The sequence below is a fragment of the Macrobrachium rosenbergii genome, chromosome 25 (assembly GCF_040412425.1).
Source record: "Macrobrachium rosenbergii isolate ZJJX-2024 chromosome 25, ASM4041242v1, whole genome shotgun sequence".
In the NCBI taxonomy this organism is placed as follows: Eukaryota; Metazoa; Arthropoda; class Malacostraca; order Decapoda; family Palaemonidae; genus Macrobrachium; species Macrobrachium rosenbergii.
Genome location: NC_089765.1, coordinates 47,005,954 through 47,029,975, shown reverse-complemented (window position 1 = coordinate 47,029,975; position 24,022 = coordinate 47,005,954). Strand labels below are relative to the sequence as shown.

The window sequence follows — 24,022 nt, the reverse complement described above, 5'->3', positions numbered from 1 at the left end:
AATATATTACAGTATGTTGTAGAGTACAGTGTAAAACAATGTACATTTGTACTATAGAGTAAAACAAATTGAAAAAAAATGAATTCCTTACCAGGAGAGGCTGGTGGAAATACCTACAGGTACAGGTGCAGTGGAATCAAGACTGAACATCTCTTTTGGAATGATTAAAATGAATAAGTAATGCAGTATACTGTACGTACTGCACTACTGTAGTATAAATTACAGTACTGTACACTACAGTGCTGTATGCAACAGTTTTACTGTATAAAATTTATTACAACTTATAAAACATTTTATATACAGTACATTGTAAAGTTGTACAAAAAAACAAAAAAAAAAAGTGAAGAATTCCTTACCAGTTAGAGCTGGAGAGGCTGGTGGGTCATTTAGAGGAAGGTCATCACTTGGAAGGAGGCAGCTCAGTCCTGGAATGATAATGAAAAAAATTAGGGTATGCAACAGTACTGTACTGTACAGTACAGTATAAAACAATTTACATATGTACAGTAAAACAAATAAAAAAATGAATTCCTTACCAGGAGAGGCTGGTGGAGATACTGCAGGTACAGGTACTGCAACAAGTGCAGGGGAATCAGGATTGGACATCTTTTCTGCAGTGACAAAAATTATAAAAATGATTGGGTTATGTAACAGTTTCGCTATATAAAATTTATTACAATTTACAAAACATTTTATATACAGTACAGTAGTAAAAAAAAAAGTGAAGAATTCCTTACCTGGATTGAGAGTTGTAGGTGGTGCTGGAGACACTCTCTAAGACGTAAATCTCTAGCTTAGATTGGATGCTTCTTTCCATCTGCTTCTTCCCTACAGTCTCCTTGTAAAAGGTTAGAGCATCCTGAATTACTCTCTGAAACTTCGTGAACCTTTCCACATTAGGGTTGTGTTCCTTGATCATTGCCAGCCCTAGCTCAAAGTGGGCCACAACTTGAGACAAGCTCATAGCACTTGATGCCCTGGGCTTTGGGGATGTTGCCTCTTCATCCTCCTCAATCATCTGCTGCTCCAGCTCAATGAGATTGTCTGCTGACAGCAACTCTCCATGGGATTGCAGCAACTCAGTCACATCCTCAGCTTCCACCTGCAAATTGAGCCATACTGAACAATTTTCCTGGTCACAGCATCAAGAGACTCTCCCTTCTCAAAGCCCTGAAATCCATCACAAAATTTTGACACAGTTTCTTCCAGGCCCCATTCAAATTGGATTACTTGACCTCGTTCCAACCACTATCAATGTTCTTGACAGCGTCTAAAATACTGTAGCCCTTCCAAACTTGCTTGACATCCATCCTGTTACTGCTATCTTCAATGGCCTTGAGGACATTGCGAAATATCCTCCTGTTGTAGTAAGCCTTAAAGCTAGCAATGACTCCCTGGTCCATCAGTAGTAAAAGGGATGTAATGTTTGGTGGAAGTTAGACTACTTCCACATTGGGATAAATTTCACCCGAATTACTAGGGTGACCAGGGGCATTGTCTAACACCAGCAAGACCTTCAAATGGCAGACCCTTCCTCTTCAAATACCTCTTAACTGCTGGCAAAAAAGTGATCATTAAACCACTCCTCGAAGATACCAACAGTGACCCAGGCTTTCTTGTTAGCCTTCCAAATCACAGGGAGTAGAGGCTTGAAAAATTCCCTTCAGTGCCCTTGGATTTTCAGCCAAATAGGCTAACAAGGGCTTAAGCTTGAAGTCACCACCAGCGTTACTACCCAGAAGTAAAGTCAGTCTCTCCTTACTGACTTTATGGCCTGGTGCTCTCTTCTCTTCCTCGGAAATGCATGTACGACCAGGCATACGCTTCCAAAATAAGCCTGTCTCATCCACATTAAAACCTTGATCAGCGGTATTTCCTCGATCCCTAATGATATCAGCTAAACAAAAAGAAAATCCTGCTGCTGCTTCCTGGTCTGCACTAGCAGCCTCACCCTGTAACTTAAGGTTGTGCAAATTTGCACGAGACTTGAAACGATTAAACCAGCCTCTGCTGGGTACAAAAGGTTCACTTCCGCTACCTTCCCCTCTCTTCAGCACTACTGCCTCATGCAACTCCCTAGCCCTCTCCTGAATCAAACCAAGGCTCACTGGAACATTACGTTGGTCTTGGTCTTCGAGCCAGACCATCTCCACAAGATTGGGGTTGTGTTGCTTGCCTACTCTAGTAGTACTATTTGTAACAGCCATCACTGAAGCACCACCTTCCATGTGTTGTAAAACATGTTCCTTATCCTTAACTATTGTCTAAACAGTAGTTCTACTGAGACCAAGGACATGGCTGATTTTGGTGTTCGTCTCACCTGAAAGAAAAGCATTAGTTTAACCAAGGCCAGGCATTTGTTATAAAAAATTAGGCTACATGCTGTCCCCCCAATCTGCACACAGTACAGTACAACACAGTACAATATGTACTGTACATTCAAAAGACTTGACGTAGATATTCCCTAATAGGGTAAAATATTGCTCGTGACACATTGATTGCTAAATTTGCACCATTTCACTCAATATTTAATTGATCAAACAACAAGAAAAGCAAGGAGAGAGAGGATTGATAACAAACATACATAGGTGGCTACCTTAGTTTGTTATCTGAACAGGTATAGCTCTTTAACTTCCTCTAATGCAATGAATTTCTGCATTGGAATTAGCCCAGTAATCTAACTGTTGGATACCCATAAATGTAACAGATCAGAGGCTTAGGTCTCCTTCCTTTGAATTCTCTTATTCAGGAAGTATGACTGGGTGTGCCGAACCTCCAACCAGTTCAGGATTCTCTTGCCTCCTGCCAAGAGTGAGTCTATCCTAATGTTAAGACCCAGGTTTTTTCTGAGTATGAACAAATGGCAAATTTAGATTAATTTTTATTTTTCATAGCTAACAAACCTACGGTCTTAACATTAAGTGCCCACCTCCAGCCACCCCTCTTTCAGTTAACAATGGGCTGGAAGAAAACTGATACATCACGGGGTTGAGATCAGGTCGCTGGCTGCTTCCCTTCTCATCTCCGTGACAGATGTCAGATGCCACCAATTTCTTGCATAAATAATTCTTATTTTTATTTTTACTGGTTTCCAGCTGGCACCAGAAGATTTATCTTAATGTTAAGACCACAGGTTTGTTAGCTATGAAAAATACTAATTAATTTAAATTTGTCATTTTAAGAAACTTTTCAAAAGAATAAAGTTCCATGACAAAATGAGTTATAATTACTAACTGCCAATTGACAAAATATAAGCATGTGATGTCTTTGTCCAGTACTGTAAATGCATTTTTTTGGATGTGTGTCATGCTGTCCCCCTAATCTGCATAGCACAGCACTGCACTATAGTGTGCAGTACACTACAGTACTACTGTACATTCAAAAGACCATGATGTAAATATTCTGTAATAGGGTAAAATTTCGTGCAGGACGCATCGATCACTAAATTTGCACCTTTTCACTTGATATTTAAAATGAAACTTTAAGAAACCTTTCAAAAGAATGAAGTTTCATTAGAAAAATGAGTTACAGTTAGAGTACTAACTGCCAATTGAAATGAAATATAGGAAGCATGTGAAGTCTTTTTCCAGTACTGTAAATGCATTTTTTTTTTGTATGTGTGTCATGCTGTCCCCATAATCTGCATACTGTACTGTAAAGTATACAGTACAGTACTACTGCACATTCAAAAGACCGCGACATAAATATTCTTTAATACTTTATGGTAAAATATCGCCCAGTCCACATCGATATCTAAATTTGCACCTTTTCACTCGATAGTTAATTGGTCAACTTTAAGAAACCTTTCAAAAGATTGAAGTTTCATTAACAAAATGAGGTATAATTAACTCCCAAATTAATGAAATATAAGCATGTGAAGTCTTTGTAAATGTATTTTTAGGAAGCGCGTCAGGCAGCGGCAGACATACCTGCCTTGTCACAGCAAGATTAACAAACTAATTTTCACAAAACGATCGTAATACAACTCTTGAGTTATGTCTGATATGTTTTAGTATGTTAACGAATTCATTTTATAAAATGAGCGTCACTGCAAACCCTCATCTCTTGCTCATGTGAGGGCGGACTGTGACATTCATTTTATCAAATGGGCATGACTGAGTAACCTTTTCTCTTGATCACACGAATGGACATATGTACTGCCTTTGTATCATATTTATGTACAAAAATAAAAATATACCTTGTAATACATTTTTCATAGAAATTTTATGCATAAAAGCATGAAAACTTATAAATTACAGTAGGGTAAAATATTGCCCAGGAGACACTGAATGCTAAATTTGCACCTTTGCACTCTATATTTAATTGGTCAAACAACAAGAAAATGAAAATAAATCTTTCAAGAGATTGAAGTTTTAGTAACAAAATGAGTTATAATTACCTCCCAAATTAATAAAATATAAGCATGTGAATTCTTTGTAAATGTATTTTTCTGAAGCATGTCAAGCGGCAGCAGCGGCAGACATAGTTGCCGTGTCACGGCCAGATTAACAAAGTAATTTTCACAAAAAGACCTTAATACAATTCTTAGTTATATGTCTGATATGTTTAACAAATTCATTTTATAAAACGAGCGCGACTGCAAACCCTCACCTCTGGATCATGTGAGGGGGACTGTGACATTCATTTTATCAAATGGGCGCAACTCTCTTCTCTTGATCACGCGAAACAGCCTTTGTATCATATTTATTTACAAAAATAAAAAAATACCATGTAATAAATTTTTCATGCAAAATTTACAAGTAAAAGCATGAAAACTTAAAAATTACAGTAGGATAAAGTATCGCCCAGGACACATTGCTAATTTTGCACCTTTTCACTCGATATTTAATTGGTCAAACAGTAAGAAACCTTTCAAAAGACTGAAGTTTCATTAACAAAATGAGTTATAGCCAAATTAACAAAATATAAGCATATAAAGTCTTTGTAAATGTATTTTTTGGAAGCACGTCAGGTGGCAGCGGACATTGCTACTGTGTCACGGACAGATATTTTACCCGAATATGTAAAAACTCTTATAAAAATCCTTTTCTATGGTCTCGTGATACTTCTACAAATTTTTAATGCCAGATTCGATGAACTTACAGTTAAACCTTGGCCTGATGGCAGTGGATGCTCAGTTCCAAACAACGTAGAGGGGAAAAAAAGTCTCACCTTTTTCAGAATGCTTAATTTTGTCATATTTCACCTCCATTGATATTATCATCTTCCTCCTCTTAGTGGCACTTCCATTGAACGCAGCGTTTTCACGTCTGGGAGCCATGGCAAATTCAAATAACACACTAAGACGACAGAGTATCAAGCAGTGAGTCAACCTATCAAAGAAAGGAGTCAAGTGAGTGATGTGATGATGCTCTCTGATGCTGCGCTGTGGGTTGTTTGGTATTCCTACAGTGGGAGGCACATGCTTGAATGACCTAGGCAGCAGGCAGGTCGTTCTCCAGTCAAGTGCAGTACAGTACTGCTTAAAAACTAGTTCCTGTCAACTGTCAGGCTGGGATCTCACAGCGCTTAAGGCACCATTAACCGGACGACAACGCCCCAGTATGGAGCGGTAACATATATTATGGCACGCACGGTGCCGGTAACCGGACATCGCGCCATAAAAAGACCATATTTTTATTAATATATTTGACAAGCACTGTAAAACTGGAACATTGTAACCGAGTCCAGCGATAAGAGGGGACTACCTGTTTACCTTAAACTGTCATCCGAAAACATTAATATCATTTCAGCCAAATTACAACATTACCCCTAAAAATATATGGCGTACAGCTAAGAGCAAAACTTTAGTTACCCCTATATCCAGGAACATCCATTTTCTCTCATACGGTATTGAAGCTGGCTGATTTTCTTTTTTCATTAGATAGGGGAGACATTGGTAATTCAAAAGTTAATTTTGTACCTGAATATTTCAGTATACATTGAAAAAAATATATTTGATATTTTGCTGTGTTTACATTAACCCTTAAACGCCAAGCCTCTATTTACAAAAACGTCTCCCGTATGCCGGCGGCGTTCGGGAGTTAGCGACGAAGCGGAAAAAAAGTTTTTTTCAAAAAATCACAGCACGCTTAGTTTTTAAGATTAAGAGTTCATTTTTGGCTCCTTTTTCTGTCATTGCCTGAAGTTTAGTATGCAACCATCAGAAATGAAATAAAATATCATTATCATATATAAATATTGAAATATATGACAGCGAAAAAAAAATGTTCATATAATTTTATACAAATCGCGCTGTGAGCAAAACGGTTAAAGCTAACGGATTATTTTTTTTCTTTGTATTGTACACTAAATTGCGATGATTTTGGTATATAACAAATTGTAAAACGATCAAAGCAACACAGAGAAAATATTATCACAATATGATGCATGAATCCATAACGCGCGGACATAAAAAAATTTTTTTTTTCAAAAATTCACCATAAATCGAAATATTGTGCTAGAGACTTCCCGTTTGTTGAAAAATGAAGCTAATTGATTGAATATTACTAGACTAAGTGTTTTAGCTTACAATTGCAGTTTTCAACCATTTTGGTCGAGTTAAAGTTGACCGAAGGTCAAATTTTTTCTATTTATCGTAATTTATATGAAAATATTTCAAAACTGATAAAAGCTACAACCATGAATTATTTTCTGTTGTATTCTACATGAAATTGCGCACATTTTCATATATAAAAGTTTATGTAACGACTAATGTAAAATGATGCAAACATTACGACAACGTGACGAAAGAATTTCTGAGATGTTCGGCTGAATTACCGCGTGCAGACGTAAGGAAAAAGTTTTTTTTTCAGAAATTCACCATAAATCGAAATATTGTGCTAGGGACTTCCAGTTTGTTGCAAAATGAATGTACATGATTGAATATTACTAGAATGTAAGAGTTTTAGCTTATAATTGCATTTTTTTACCATTTTGGTCGAGTTAAAATTGACCGAAGGTTGAAATTTTGGCAGTTATCGTGATTTATATGAAAATATTTCAAAACTGATAAAAGCTACAACCATGAGTTATTTTCTGTTGTATTCTACATGAAATTGCACACATTTCCATATATAAAACTTTTTGTAACGACTAATATAAAACGGTGCAAACATTACGACAACGTGACGAAAGAATTTCTGGTGCGGGCGTAAGGAAAAAGTTTTTTTCAAAAATTCATCATAAATCGAAATATTGTGCTAGAGACTTCCAATTTGTTGCAAAATGAAGGTAAATGATTGAATATTACCAGAATGTAAGAGTTTTAGCTTACAATTGCGTTTTTTTACCATTTCGGTCGAGTCAAAGTTGACTGAAGGTTGAAATTTTGGCAGTTATCAAGATTTATATGAAAATATTTCCAAACTGATAAAAGCTACAACCATGGGTTGTATTTTGTTGTATTTTACATGAAATTGTGCACATTTTCATATATAAAACTTTACGTAACGGCTAATATAAAACAGTGCAAAAATTACGACAAAATGACGAAAGAATTTCTGAAATTTTCGGCCGAGTTACTGCGCGGATGTAAGGAAAAAGTTTTTTTCAAAAATTCACCATAAATCATGCTAGAGACTTCCAATTTGTTGCAAAATGAAAGTAAATGATTGAATATTACTAGAATGTAAGAGTTTTGGCTTACAATTGTGTTTTTCGACCATTTCGGTCGAGTCAAAGTTGACCGAAGGTTGAAATTTTTTGTAGTCGACGTACGGTACGTCCACTTGGCACCCAACAGACAATTTTAGTCGACGTATGATACGTCCAGTAGGCATTTAAGAGTTAATAATAGTATTTGAAAATTAGTAAATACTTTTTTTTATCATAAAAATGTATTTATTCACGGAAATAAATTACCGAATTACCAGATTTTCCCCGAATAATTCTGGAATAAGGTCCACAGAAAAATCCACAAATCGGTGAAGCCATGAATTCTGAACTGCTAATAGGCAGGGGTCGACTGTATCTTGAATGTTTGACCAACAGAATTGTTTTGGGTTTTCCTGTTAAACAATTATACATTGGACTCATGATTTCAGCAGTATTGGGTATAAATCAATGATAGTAGTTAATTAGTCCTGAAAATTCTAGTACTGTTTTGATTGCAGTTGGTGTCGGGAAGTTGGTGATCACAGTGATAGTAGTTAATTAGTCCTGAAAATTCTAGTACTGTTTTGATTGCGGTTGGTGTCGGGAAGTAGGTGATCGCTTTTACTTTTGCTGGGAGGGGTTTGATGCCATCTGGGCTTATTTGATGCCCCAGGAATTCCACCTTCTTTGTTGCCCACTCGCATTTGTCTTCCCTTACTACAAGTCTGCTTTCTTTGAGTATTTGTAGCACCCTTTTCACATCTTTTAAGTGTTGCTTGAGGTTGGGGCTAAATACGAGGATATCGTCGACATAGACAAAGCAGAAGGGAAGATCTCCCAGGAGTGTGTCCATTAGTCTTTGGAAGGTTGCTCCCAAGTTCCGAAGGTCGAAGCAGCTGTAATTGAACGTGTAGGTGCTGAAGGGGGTGATAATTGCTGTCTTCACTGTCTTTCTTCGCTGCTGGAACTTGGAAGTATCCCTTCAGTGGATCTATTTTGGTGAAGACTTTGGCTCCGTTCATTTGGTTGGTGATGTCTATGTTCAGCAACGGGTATCTGTTGGGATTTATTTTAATGTTTAGCCATCGATAGTCTCTGCACGTTCGCCATGTTCCGTTGGGTTTTGGTACCTTGTGGAGGGGGGATGCCCATGGGCTTGGGGCTTTTTGGCATATTCCTGCCTTCTCCATTTCCGTGAATACTTGTTTGGCTTAGGCGAGTTGTTCTGGGGCCAGATGTCTGAAGCAGGCACGGACTGGGGGACCTTCCATTTCTATGTGGTGCTGGATGCTGTGCTTTGCTGGTTTGTTTAGGTTGTGCTGCAGGTCATCTTTGAAGACCTCTGGGAACTCCTGTAGGAGGCTGCGCATTTCTGGCAGTGGGGTGGTTGATGCGATGGGCACAGTTTGTTGTACAGTGCTCCCCCACTTTTTTGCAAGGATAGGTTCCAGAACCCACTGCAGAAATGCAAAATCCCCTCTAAAAACGCTTAACTGCTTATAACTCTCAAATACCCTGTATGCCTTAAACTAAAACGCTTGTAACTGTCTATTTTAAAAGTTCACTGTCTACTTTAATAGTTCACACAAAAACATACCTTAAATTATCATACTAAAACAATTTAATATCAGTTCAAACAAAAATATATCCCATACAAGTCATCTTAGATTAGTACCCTAATACAATTTTTACTATTAAGTACAGGCAGTTCCTGGTTATCGGCGGGGGTTCTGTTCTGATGGCGTGATGATAAGCGAAAGTTGCCGATAACCGAAAATTAGTGACGGTGCTTTTTTGGAGATTTTCAGTTATTGGCGCTTCTGTTAGGTATGTGTCGGCACCAACATGTGATTATTGGTGCCGATAAGCAGAAATTGGTGCATATTGGCGCCGAAACTCGCTGATTATCAATGCTAGACAAATGCTGAAAAACCGGATCGCTGATAACCGAGCCCCTGATAACCAGGGACTGACTGTATGTACATCCCCTAAAATGCTTATAACAATGATTTACTAAGTTTAAATATCAATATTAAACACAGCCAAATATCTATAAAACGTTTAGTACAAATTAAATAAATCTTGTTGTACAGAACATTTGACAGCCAGTCAAGTTACCCCTGTATACATAAGCCATAAGCATAGTATTGAAGTCGTCCCATTTTCCTTTTACATTGGTAAAAACAGTTAAAATTATCGCTAAAAAAAATGTGCTTTTTTCATACAGCAACGTTGTTTATTCACTAATTACTGTATTTTTTCATACTGTGTTTGTGACTGAATACAGAGTTTTATGATAAAAATGATTTACAGTGTACTGATACTGTACTACTATATCAAACTCATCTCTCTCTCTCTCTCTCTCTCTCTCTCTCTCTCTCTCTCTCTCTCTCTCTCTCTCTCTCTCTCTCTCTCTCTCTCAGGGTGATGTAAGGTGTATTTGAAATATTACTGTAAAGTGTTTTTGAATGATAGAGCATACTGTACCGTATCTGAAATATTTGCCAATTATTTTAATTTTATTTTCCAGCCTGGATGATTGTGTAGGTCCTTGTGGGACCCTACAATACAAAGAAGGGCTAAGTTGTATTTATATTAATAAATCTTGGTAACCAAACCAGAAAATACTGTAGCACAGCAACAAAAAACATACCCTTGTAATGAAAGCTGTCACTGAAAAATTCAAATAAAGCAAAATATAGAGAGTACTGCATACAGGAAAATAAAAATACCATCATAATCTTATGATTACCCATTTGTTAATGCTGCCAGAAAGTACTCAAACCAAAATTATTAAAAGAAACCTTTAAGAGTATATTGGAATAGTCATCAGCTGTTGCTAAGAAAAAATACTAGACAAAAATGTATGAGGTGAAGAATTTACTGAATAATCTAAATTGAGGAAAAGTTATGAGAGGATGAAGTTAGAATGGAAGATGATTAATGAAGTAGCAAGTTCCTGGCAATTTTAAACTAGAAAGTTTTGGGGAATGTTGCTCATCTGTTGTTTGTTTGCAGGCATATAAAAAAAATGAAGCAGGTGATTTATTGGTACCTCTGGGTCCAAGTGGGACATATGCAGTGGCCTACCACTCCTGTCTTTTTTGAACAGTTAAATGTTGTCCAGTTCAAAGACCATGAATGTGGGCTAGATATGGGTTTGTGGTGAAACAATACACATTGAAAACAAACCATTTTTGGTTAGCCTAATTAGAGTTTAAGAATGTCAACTCTCCTATCCCATTAAGATATTTAAAGGTAATCAGTCAATCACAATCAGGTACTGGCCATTGGCTTAGCATTGTAATGTATCCATTACATTACATAAGGAGTTCACCTGAAATGCTTTATTCTGTAAAGCCAAGGATTTCTTGATAAAACTCAACACCATACATCATTATTAATAGTAGTAGTTCAGTATAAGTATTACTGTTATTGATAGTTAATTTTAACTTAATGACTTTAATAAATCAAATATATAAAATCTTTCAATACCTTTTCAGGACCCTCCTCTTTGGCGTGAAGACTCTGTGAATGGTTGGTCTACACCACAGTCTCCTAGCACACCAGTGACTCCTGGGAGTGCTGAATATGGGAGGAACACAGTGCCTTTTGGTTTTTATTCTTCTTTAGAACGAAGTGATAGCAGTTCTTCTAATAGAGTGTTAATGGACATGTCCCCTGAAAAGGTTGATCAACATGGATGTGATAATGCGGAGGGAGACACTGCCATGAATTCTGAAAGTTTTGTGACTTTGTCATCTCCTCCTGGTGATTATTCTCCAAGTGCTGAGGCTTCCTCAAGTAATTTAGATAATTCCAGTAAAAACGAAAACTCTTTTGCTGATTCTAGTGCCAACGATTCTGTGTTAGAGAAGGATGCAAGTTTTGATGAGCAGAAATCAAGGAAGGCTGCTGTCAAAACTGGGAGCACTGCAATTAGAAGACGACCTGGAAGAAGAATGAATAAAGCTAGAGTTAAGGTGGGGCACTAAATGTTCATCTCAGTGATGTAGAGATATATAATTCTAGCTGGTCTGAGCATGTATTAGGATATAATTAATTTTAGTAGGTCAAAGTTATTATTAGGGTATGGCCAGTTGGGTGTTGTTATATTTTCTCATTTCTATTTATCTTGCCAATTCTGTAATGCTCATTCACTGTGTTGTTAAAGTTCGAGAAAATATATTGGAGTAAGTTGAAACGAGACTTGAAAAATTTTTCATGTAGTGAAAATATGAGGTGGTTCACTCTTAGTGTTTCTAAATTGTGGATTGTAATATTAATTATGCTTACCCTTCAAAATAGTAAAATCAAAGAACTTCCAACAAACCACTGTGAAGGTGAAAAACTTAAAATATGAACAGAATTTTAGTTGTAAAGGTGAAAAAAGCTTTTGAATATCAAAAGGGTTAATATACCTTTCCGCTTGGTTTCATGGACTTTAAACATATTTGGTCCATGAATTCAGCTGCTTTTTAGCTTCAATAGAATGTAAGGAAAATAATGAAAATTTTAATATATTTGGTGAATTAATATTGTTGATTCATAAAGAATTTGCTCTAGGAATGTAATGTTCAGTTGTTTTTACTTATATTTTCTTGTGAAGGATGTATTGAAAACTTTATGAAAAGTATTGTTTGAATGGCATAGTTAAGTACAGTAATACTGTAATTTCTCTTTACATATGGAACTAGGAATGGATAACAGCTAAAAGCAGCTTGACTCAGCTTGATAATGTAAATTTTTTGAAAGCGAATTGCATTAGATAATTACAAGTTAGATTGAAAGTGGTGGCATTCTTATGAATTACTATTTGTTCATAATAAGCCTATTACTTTTAGTGCCTAATTCATTTGTCAAAATTTTCTCGGACAAAAATCTTCAAAGAATAAGTACTATATAGTAGTAGAACAATGGGTAAGTATTGGATGTGTGCTTAGTGATCATTGGGTCTTGGCTGGTGACACAGACCATTGTATAGTTTTCTGTGCTTGCTTGCAAGCATTGCATACCATAAGCGTGAGTGTTTTGTTTGGCATGGTTTTTTTTTTTTTTTTTTTTTTTACCCATTCCCCATTTTCATTTCAATTTAACCTTTTTCATGACTGCATTTTTTACTGTGTATTTCAGTGCAATGTAATTTCTGTTTTCATTTCTTTCCTTGCTTAGGGCTTGGTGATATTTTCTCCATTTTGGATTAGTTTTGCTCTGCGTCATGGACTTAGTGGAATTTGATAGGTTCAGTACAAAATGAAGTAATTTAATCGTCTTGTTTAGCATGGTATTTTTAGTGTATCTGTAGTCTTGCTGATACAAAATGGATATCAGTGCTAATATCAATACTAACAGACCACAGGTCTTTATCTGTCATAATTAGTAAACTGGATACCATGGAGAATTTGTTTACCAGATAACCTCATTGTGGAACAGACAAGCAGCCAAGATTGTGAATATAGGCAGTCCCCGGTTATTGGCAGGGGTTCTGTTCTGAGGGTGTGCTGATAACCGAAAATCAGCGATTTCCAGCACTTTTTCGGCAATTTTCGTGGCTTATCAGCTCCAAAAACCTCTGGTATTGGTTATCAGCGCCTCTTGTTAGGTATATATCGGCGCCAATACCCAATTATCGGCACCAATAAACAGAAATCAGTGATTTTTGGTGCCGAAAATTGCCGATTTTTGTCGCTAGACAAGCGCCGTAAAACCGGATCGCCATTAACCCTTAAACGCCGAAGCCCTATTTACAAAAACGTCTCCCGTATGCCGGCGGCGTTCGGGAGCTAGCTACGAAAGCGGAAAAAAGTTTTTTTAAAAATCACAGCACGCTTTAGTTTTTAAGATTAAGAGTTCATTTTTGGCTTCTTTTTCTCATTGCCTGAAGTTTAGTATGCAACCATCAGAAATGAAAAAAAATATCATTATCATATATAAATATTGGAATATATGACAGCGAAAAAAAAAAAACTCGTATATAATTGTATACAAATTGCGCTGTAAGTAAAACAGTTAAAGCTAATGAGTTAATTTTTTTTAGTTGTATTGTACACTAAATTGCGATGATTTTGGTATATAACAGATTGTAAAACGTTTAAAGCAACACAGAGAAAATATTATCACAAAATGATGCATGAATTAAACGCATGCTGGACGTAAAAAAAGAGTTTTTTCAAAAATTCACCATAAATCGAAATATTGTGCTAGAGACTTTCCAATTGTTTCAAAATGAAAGAAATTGATTGAATATTACTAGACTGTAAGTTTTTTAGCTTACAATTGCATTTTTTGACCATTTCGATTGAGTTAAAGTTGACCTAAGGTTGATTTTTTTCTATTTATCGTTATTTATATGAAAATATTTCAAAAATGGTAAAAGCTAAAAGCATGATTTATTTTTTGTTGTATTCTACATGAAATTGCACACATTTTGATGTATAACACTTTATGTAACGAATAATATAAAATGGCGAAAAAATTATGACAAGGTGACTCAAGAAATGCTAGGATTTTTAGTGAAGTTCGCGCGCGCGGATGGAAGGAAAAAGTTTTTTTCAAAAATTCACCATAAATCGAAATATTGTGCCAGAGACTTTCCGTTTGTTGCAAAATGAAGGTAAAGGATTGATTGTTACTAGAATGTAAGAATTTTGGCTTACGATTGCGTTTTTTGAGCATTTCGATCGAGTTAAAGTTGACCGAAGGTTGATTTTTTTATATTTATCGTTATTTATATGAAAATATTTCAAAAATGGTAAAAGCTAAAAGCATGATTTATTTTTTGTTGTATTCTACATGAAATTGCGCACATTTTTATGTATAACGCTTTATGTAACAAATAATATAAAATGGCGAAAAAATTATGACAATGTGACTCAAGAAATGCTAGGATTTTTTGCGGAGCTAACGAAAAAGTTTTTTCAAAAATTCACCATAAATCAAAATATTGTGCTGGAGACTTTCTGTTTGTTGCAGAATAAAGGTAAATGATCGATTGTTACTAGAATGTAAGAATTTTGGCTTACGATTGCGTTTTTCGAGCATTTCAGTCGAGTCAAAATTGACCGAATGTTAAAATTTTTTCAGTTATCGTGATTTAAATGAAAATATTTCAAAACTGTTAAAAGCTAAAAGAATGATTTATTTTTTGTTGTATTCTACATGAAATTGCACACATTTTGATGTATAACACTTTATGTAACGAATAATATAAAATGGTGAAAAAATTACGACAAGGTGACTCAAGAAATGCCAGGATTTTCAGCGAAGGAAAAAGTTTTTTTCAAAAATTTACGGATGCCTCTCAGGACACCCCGATGCTTCCTAGGGGTCATAAAAGGCACGGGATGTGGTCCTTGGTCGCCTTCGGTCACACGTGGTCGAACAACACGGCGCTGAGAAGCTGGGTCACTTTGGCTGCTGGGTCCTTCACCAGCATCCCAGTCTAAAACTCGTCTCACACGCTCACTACCGACAGGCAGTATGGGCCTTTCACGGTCCTGACAGCTTTGAGACATCTCTGCAAACGTCCTGTTGCAGCACAAATATGCAAACACTCGCCAAAGTTCTGCAAAACACGGATGCGTCAAAAAATCGCTCTCGCACGGTCCGACGCTGATGCTGTCTGGTACGAGAAGGAGGGAATTCGTGCATGCGCGTCTGGGTGACGCTTATAAACAAAACAACAGCTTGATCCGTGAACTCCCAGCATCCCTCAAGGCGCGTGATTTGAAACCTTCCGCAAACTAGGCCTATAATTATTTTTCCGCGAATATTTAAAATAAGCATTTTTAGTCGACGTATGGTACGTCCACTTGACATCCAACAGACAATTTTCGTCGACGTATGGTACGTCCACTTGACATCCAACAGACAATTTTCGTCGACGTATGGTACGTCCATTAGGCGTTTAAGGGTTAACCGAGCCTACCATTAACCAGGGACTGCCTGTACTACTGTCCATCAGTTCAAGGATTTATTCAATGAATGATAGATAAAGTTTTCATTTTTAAGGTGACTCCTCTTGTAGATTAGCGAGTCTGAGGTATGTCTATCCATGTAGTTGTAACTAACCTTATGGCAAGGTCAGATTGTAAAAACCACTACTGCCAGTCAGGGTAAGAATTTCTCAGACAAATGATACTTTTTTTCTTATTGGCATTTCCTTGGGTAGATTAGTGATCTTTGAGGAACCATTATTCATGCAAATACTGTACTTGGAACCACCTTACCCTGCTGCATAGTTAGAACTTCTTTGCATAACATGCATCAAGTACTAGAAAGAACTTATGTGCCAAAATTTAACTAGAAGTATTTGCTGTAAGTAAATATGCCCCAATTATAACCCACTACTCAACATTATTAGGTTGGTTAAAGGGTGGGGGAAGAGAGCGAGATAGAATTTTAATGGTATAATCATTATTAAGGCTTAGTGTATATGAAATTTTTTACTTTTTCAGATGCTCTTAAAAAGGGGATGCTGTGGAACTACAATTGCTCATCATGCTTAGGCATTTTACTTGTTAAAATGCAGTATTTATTGGTTTATTTTGAGTGAAGTATGGTATTCTGCACCAGTGAATTGTTCTGTAGGTTTTATTGATTTGGTGTTTGTTTGCATAGGGTATGCAAAGGATAAGGTATGGCTTTAAGGCATCCTGGCATAGGTTAACCATAAAATTATTCCTGTATTTTCCAGTTGTCTGCACCCATTGTCAGACCTGTAAGTACAGATAAAAGAGTTTACTGTATAAATCTTCTCTCCTACCTGCTCTGTACTTACTTGCTGTCAGAGTTTTAAGTACACTGAGAATAGACCAGGTAGACAGCTGAGAACCAATGGATTTCACAGCACATGTGGACTACTTACCTACTTACCTGCTGCATGGCTAATATTCTTTTTAAATTACTTGATAAATTTTTGGGTTGAACTTGTAATAACAAGGGAATGGGCACTTATTAATGGATTTTTTTGTAGCTTCATTGCATTAATAAAAATTACATATTGAGATTAGTATTGGAAGACATTACTCCATTTATTTTACAGAGACGATGTTCTATCAACGGTCACTTCTATTTGCGTGAAACCAGTTCATTTACTCCGCCGCATGGCTCTGCATGCAGTGTTTGGGTAACATCACTAGTGACAGTGGAAGAGGTTCTTAACATGCTTCTGGAGAAGTACAAGGTTGAGATGTCTTCAAAGAACTTTGCCCTCTTTGTGATTAAAGATAATGGAGGTTTGTTGTTTTGTAGTTTTTATTTAGTCTTAAGATTTAGCCTAGACCCTATTAAGCCTGGTGAACATTGACAGCATACTGTATACATGTTTTTCATATCAGAATATCATAAAATTTCATCTATGTTCAAAATGTTAAGATGTTCATTATTGTAGGCCCACCAAAAATTCGTAATTGTACTTAGAAAGGTCTATGATATTACAGTACAGTAGAATCTTGCAATAACAAACCACTCATTCACTGGATTTTTCTTTAATGGAAAGTGGGCAGAAAAGAATAGGAGAAATAACATGTAAGCCCATACTTGAATTAAAAATGAATTTTGTGCCAGAACATTAATACTGAATATTAGCTATAAGCTAACTGGAGAATGGAAGCAGTAAAAGCAAAAATAACTTCATGTGAACAGGATGTCACCATCATACACTAATGTAATACACAAATAAGTTCAAGAAATTGGGGACAGTTGATGAAAACTTACCTTTAAAATCTCAATAATAGTTTAAATAATAATGATAATGATAATTTCAGACTTTGCACTGGCAGTTCTTGAGAGTATTTCATGATGAGTCAGAGTTACAGTGGAAGTATAACATCCTCTAACGCAGTGGTGGTGTTATAAAAAGAAAAAGATATACTATAAATTATATTACTACTTTGTTTTACAAGTTAGTTATTACATTGATGAATTCGAGGTGTAATCATAAAGTATCAGGACTGTTGCTATAAAAAGAAAACTACAACATGCACCATTTTAGCATTTAATTTCCTTCAAAGTAGTCTCCTTCAGAAGCCACACACTTTATCCAGCACTGTTTCCATTGATGGAAGCATTCCTGGACTTGTTTTCTAGCAGCTTCCTTGTCGCATTCACTTGGATCTCCTTGATGTCCTGAAATCTTCTTCCTTGCAAGTGGGATTTAATTTTTAGGAAGAAGAGAAAGTTGAAGGGGCGAGATCTAGGGAATACGGTTGCTGTTGGACCTGGGGGATGTTGTGCTTGGCCAAAAACTGCTGCACAAGCTGCACTGAATGGCAAGTGCATTGTCATAGTGCAATTACCACTCACCAGATGAATGCAATTCTGGCCTTTTCCCGGCGATTAGCATTCCACAAATGCCGCAGCATGTCACAGTAGTACTCCTTGTTTACTGTCTGACCAGGTGGAGCACACTCATGACGAACAATTCCCTTGTAGTCAAAGAGTATGGTCAACAGTGGCTTCACATTGCTTTGACCCATCTGTGCTTTCTTTGGTCTCAAAGAGGTTGGGGTCTTCCACTGCGAAGACTGAGCCTTGGTTTTGGGGTCATAGCCATAGACCCAAGATTTATCACCTGTTACAACCATTTTCAAAAAATTTTCATCGTTTTTGTTGCAATCAAGATGATCTGCAACTGAAAGCAGTTGTGGCACAAACTTGGCAGCCACGCATCTTGCACCCAAATCTTCAGTGAGAATGGACTGAACTGAACCGTAACTAATCTGCACATTCTCCAATAACTCACAGATGGTGATTTGATGATTTTCCATCACAGCTGCACACACAACTGTGATGTTTTTCTCAGTTCTGCTGGTTGCGGGTCTCCCAGAAAGTTATCACTATTGACATTTTGTCAGCAATCTTGAAAGAAAATGTCTGAACCACTCGTATACTCGTGTGGCCCATACGCTCCTCTCCATACACTTTTTGCTCTTTGCATAGGTCTGTGCACAGGTATCCCCAAGCTTTTGGCAAAATTTGATGCAGATTTTCTGCTCAACTTTCTCCGTCATAGTCAATGCGTTGACCACGCACTGCACACTTTCCTTCCAAGCACTGCTATAAACAGCATAAGTGAGCAAGGGCGCTAAAACTTACTGCATGCACAGTCAAGGTCAGTCTGTGCCAAGTGGTCTCATTCTGCATATCTTAGCTCCTTTACTAAAGCAACAGTCCCGATACTTTATGGTCACATCTCGTAAGTCAAAATAATAGGTATAAAATTGACATTAAAATAGTGAAAATTCCTGGCTTAATGATAAGAGTGAAACACAACATACTTTGCTGTCAGAAGTTGTAATATTTCAAGTTAAAAGTAACCATGAATTCCTCGCTGTCATCTGTATAGTTTTCTTGATTTACAGAGAGGAGGAGGATCAAGGATGAGGAATATCCTTTGATAACAAGAGTGATGCTTGGGCCTCATGAAGAGGTAGCAAAAATCTTTATTGTCGATGCTCAACAGACAGAGGAGATCTCTCCTCAGGTAAGGTTTTTTTTCAAGAATATTTTTTATCCGGAGAATATTGAACTGAGTGGTTTAAGGATTTTAATCATTAACCAAAGAATGTATAACTTTGATTACATATAAATTTTCTTTGTGGTTAGTGTGGTGTGCTGTGGTATATATATTTTATTTTATCTTCTGAACTGAAGGGTCTTTTAGTTTGTTGTTTCTGATAAACCCACAAAATTTACCAAGGGTTACTTAACCCTTATTGGACGGGAATCCTCATATGAGTATCTATAGCAGGTTTTGGGTGATGGACGGGAATTCTCATATGAGTATTAATATTTCGCGCCATACTGTTTGAATAGATTTAGCAGGAAGGAGGTTCACAGCACTTAAATGGTCCATAAATGACTTATGGCAACTTATTACCTCAGCAAGGGAGAGATATCAATTAGTATACCTTGCAGCTCCAGGACGTCTTTTTATTTATTTGCTCATAAGTATAACCAGAGATTGCTGTTGGTTTTAGCTCTTATCTTTTATGATAGTATGTCAGCTATAATTGTAATTTTGCAAAAAAAAGTGCAAAGAAATATTAGAGAAAACATGCACACTATACCTCACAAAAAGTTACTGCATCTCCCCATCTCAGTAAATCTCGTAAATATTTTACAACAAATACACTCAGAATTTGCTACTGATTTTAGTTCTTATCTGTTATGATATTGTGTGAGCTGTAAATATAATTTTACGAAATAAAATAAATTATTAGAAAAAACATACATAACTTGGTAAAATTAACATGTTTTTACGAATGCCTTGTAAAAGAGACCCCACACGGGGTTGTAAATAGTCACTTTCAACTTCTCATGGAAGGTCCCATGGAAGGTAAGAAAAAATTTATATAATTTTTCTTCTTACACCAAGTGCATTTGCATATCTTCCTCTTTCCATGGATGTGTGTTTTTATCTTAAATTGGCCATCCTTAAAGTTTGCCTGGTCTGAGGGGTCTGAGGATGTGCTTGATATATATTTAGCCTGTCCCTTAATGGTTAAAGGTCACACTTAGTGGAAACCCCAGTGACATTAAAAAATTTTTGGCACATTTTGGTTAAAATGGGCCAACAAGCCCATCATTAGCCCACATTCTTGAAGTTGAAGAATCAAAGATGCCATTCTTAAATCATTGTTTAAAATTGATGGTTGGATGATTGCGTTTGTGCCTTTGCACATGCACCCCTACACATCTTGGGTTGTAGGTAGAAATAAACCTCAATTTATCTAGCTTGCAACAAACTTGCATCATCATTTTGGATTTTATTTGACTAAGGAAAAGTAAGTGCAATTTATATTCACTTACACAAACACTTTCGATGACTTTCATTTAGTCCCTTTATTAAGTGACAGACTCATTAGTTTTTTTAGGTATTACTGCACTGCTCTTTTCTTTGCCAGCCTCAGTGTTGCTTATACTTGTAGGATGTAGTAATTGATGAAAGTTTTAATGACTAGGTACATGTAGTGACTTGTCTTTCATAGTTAAGTTAATCTTGTTTGGCATTCAGCAAACTTTCAGTTGGCCTTTATGGTATTTGATGGAGTGGGAATTGTGGTCACATTACCTGGCCTTCAACAGACTTTCCCAACATGGCCATAATCCATAGCAGAGCAGATTCAGACAGCAGCTGTGCTAACAATTAACTCCAGCCATATGGCTCAAGAGCTATTGCTCCTGGAAGAAATCATGCTACCAGCAGGAGCTCTGTGTGGTGCTAATGGCTTACTCTATGCTAGTAGGTATGTCAGCATACTCTTACACCTGGAGAATAGTTTTGTTGCAGAATTATTTGATGTAGACTGATTACTGGTGATAGGGGGGCCTGAGTCTCTGGAAATCAACCACATTTTCAGAGACCACAGTACCTGGCCAAACCTCTTTTTTTTTTTTCTGAGTCTGCACTAGGATGGGAGTTGGGAGTTGTGCTGATGGAAGTACATGTAGCTTGGACAATCATTTATCAAAGTTACACTTGAGGAAAGAGCAAACTTGGAGAAAACTGCAACCTAATATCGCCTGCTATTTGGAAAAATCACAAGTCTTATCCACTTTTAGTAGTTCAATATCCTCCTCTTTTACTCATCTTGAGAAGTTCCAGATATGTGCAGTTAGCATTGAATGTTAGTTATTATCCTTGACATTAATTGATCTAAGTGATGGCAGTGGTGATGAGTTTGCTTAGCTTGATCCCAATACTATTAGGTCAAATAAATTATGAATAGTTTTGCTTTTTTTTTTATTTAGCTTAGGTAGTTTGCAACACCAAGGACACATTTGTCGATAAAATTTGACAGCAATGAGAGATTACACTGGTAACTGCTGGGCTTCACCTGGTACTTGAGAGTAATAGATCCAGATTATACTTCTTCATATGTCCACTCTGCCCAAGTTTATTTGTGCCCCTATGGAAATTGCAAGGCTAATTGGTTGACAATTTCAAGTACTGAATTTCTTCTGAATTTCTTGATGAACCTTGGGCTTAAGGGACATCTAACAGATTATTCAGGTATTGGCTTAAGAAAGCATGGTTGACCTACAGCCTGATAAAACAATTGCACCAAACATGAGATTTGCACAAAGAATTAGATTCAGCTTATGCCGTAGGTTTTTAGGGCCATACACCAGGCCTAGAAAGTTGAGAGATTATCATAGGAAAACACTGCCGGAAACACTTGGTCAGCTCTATGAGAGCTGATAGTGAGCTCAGTGGTCTGGTTAAACTACTTTATTATTAATAATAATAATAATAATAATAATAATAATAATAATAACAACTGCTGGAAACAGGCAACAGCAGTGAACAATTCCTTTTATGAAACCATCTGTAGGAAAGGACAGATTGCCTATCCAGACCTGGAGGAATAGTTACGCTAGCAGTCTGTCCTCTGGGTAAGATTTTAAATTAAGGACTTGCCATTTAGGAGACTAAGTTCTCTCAAAATTAGAAAATTAGGTGTTTGAATGTATTTCCAGGTATTCAATCAGTGTTTGGTGACTCCCAAGGTGGCATTAGGATGGTCTCTCTTTAGCCTTGATGACAGATCTTCTATAAATGTTGAAGCCTCCATTTTGTTTTAGGATGCCATAATTCCCATCATGTATGGACTTCAGTTTGCAAACCCATTTAATTTTGACATGGTTTCAATCTGTACAACTCCCTGTTGACTTTTAGAGCCTTGGGTTCCATACTAATCTCACTTATTTGAGCTTTGTCAAAGAAGATCATTGGTTTCAAGCAATTTTACCAAGGGTTTTCTTCTGCTTCTTATTCCTCTTACCTAACTTGTTTTGAGGTTAATGCAAAGAAAAGGGTTTTCTTGATGAACTTAGTGTATATTGGTTTATCAAATATCCTAACCTTGCTGATTGATACCACTTGTATATTGGTTTATCAAATATCCTAACCTTGCTGATTGATACCACTAACATTGACTACATAGACTACATGAAAAGTGAGGTATATTACTACCTGGAACTTAGAACCAAGGTGGCACTTCCAATAGATGAATTTTCGATTCACAAATGGAGTATTTAGGATTTGTGAAGGCCTTGAATGTGAGCTGGTATAAATGAAGGGTTATGTAAAAAAAATACAGTCCAGCCTCTTAAATCCGGGAACCTTGGGACCAGGCCACTGCCAGACCACAGAAAATCCCGTAATACAGAATACATCCATAAAAAATGAAGCCCGTATGTAAGCATAACCTTGCAAGCTAATTCCACATACAAATAGCCTAGATGCCAACTTAGCTATTACTTGGCTAGGTTCTGACCCCCCTTTTTATGATTTTATTACTCATATATTTTCACTTTATAATTTTATAACTTCATACTGTATAAGTTTCTTTAAAATAGTATAGTTTATTTAACACATTTAGCCTACATTCCTGAGTTAGCCTCACCATAAGTCAACTACAGTACTTAACTTTTCTCAGAATGCAGAATATGTTTGGTGACTTTCATCTCCAAAATTTACTGCTTTGATAATTATCGTTATTAGTTCCTTCGTCATTTATTTTTATTGTAGAGGGTAATGAAATGACAAAAATAAAGAATGAATTTCGGCTATCACTGAGTGCATTTGAATGTCGCCGTCAAAACATAAACAAAGCACACTGCTATCTGTTGAGTAAAATGAACACTAAACATTCGCCAATGGAAGAAACATTTTCTAGCATAGATAAAGATTTATGTTTGTGCTTCTTACCTCTAGCATCACCTGGTTCATGGGTGGCATATCGAATGGGTAAATATACAGCTATATAAGAGGAAGGATCAAAACCGTATCCACTGTAAGTCTTGAAGCACTCTAAGAGTAAGGAATTCGTACGGTGCCAAATGCCTCATTGTTTTGATTAAAAGTTCTGACTTGGTAGAGCCTTCTCAAGTGGAATCTTCAAAAAAGTATATTTACAGTAAACCCCGGTATTTGCGGGGATGTGTACCGTGGCTGCCGCCCCCTGCTAATAGCTAAAGTCCGCAAATACTAAAAACCAGAAATGCCTATTTCTGAGTTCAGTCCCGTGTCAGCCGGTGAAATTCCATTACAGCACGAATTTCTAGGTATAACATTGCTAGATATACCAGAGAAAAAGAGCTTTCAGGAAAGCTGGGGTTACTACCCCCAGTCGAGCGTCTTCTAGGAAGACGTCGGTATAAGGAGGGGTGAGTGAAATACCACTACCACGGAAACCTACTCGAAAGATCTCTCCCTATCAAAATCCCCGGAACAGAGCGGTGAGCCGTTACAGCCCCCACACCCAACACCCGCCAGGACGGCGACACCAGCGCCACCTACCTCATTCCATTTTCTAGCACGTGAATTCGCTGTTTCTTTTGTGTGCTCGTCTTCATTTTATTTGAATTTTCTTGCATCTGTGATGGCGTCGAGCAGCTTTACCATTTCAAAGTTAAG

The 24,022-nt window shown here is 36.8% G+C and overlaps 1 protein-coding gene across 1 annotated transcript in view; it reads left to right on the top strand.

Annotated features, from left to right (window-relative positions):
- Rassf (Ras association family member) overlaps nt 1–24,022 on the top strand; it is a 138,298-nt gene that overhangs the window by 69,223 nt on the left and 45,053 nt on the right. The window contains exons 6-8 of the mRNA XM_067127564.1: nt 11,100–11,579; nt 16,640–16,832; nt 18,960–19,081. Of these exons, the coding sequence (XP_066983665.1) occupies nt 11,100–11,579; nt 16,640–16,832; nt 18,960–19,081 (795 nt within the window). The remainder of the gene's footprint in view (nt 1–11,099; nt 11,580–16,639; nt 16,833–18,959; nt 19,082–24,022) is intronic.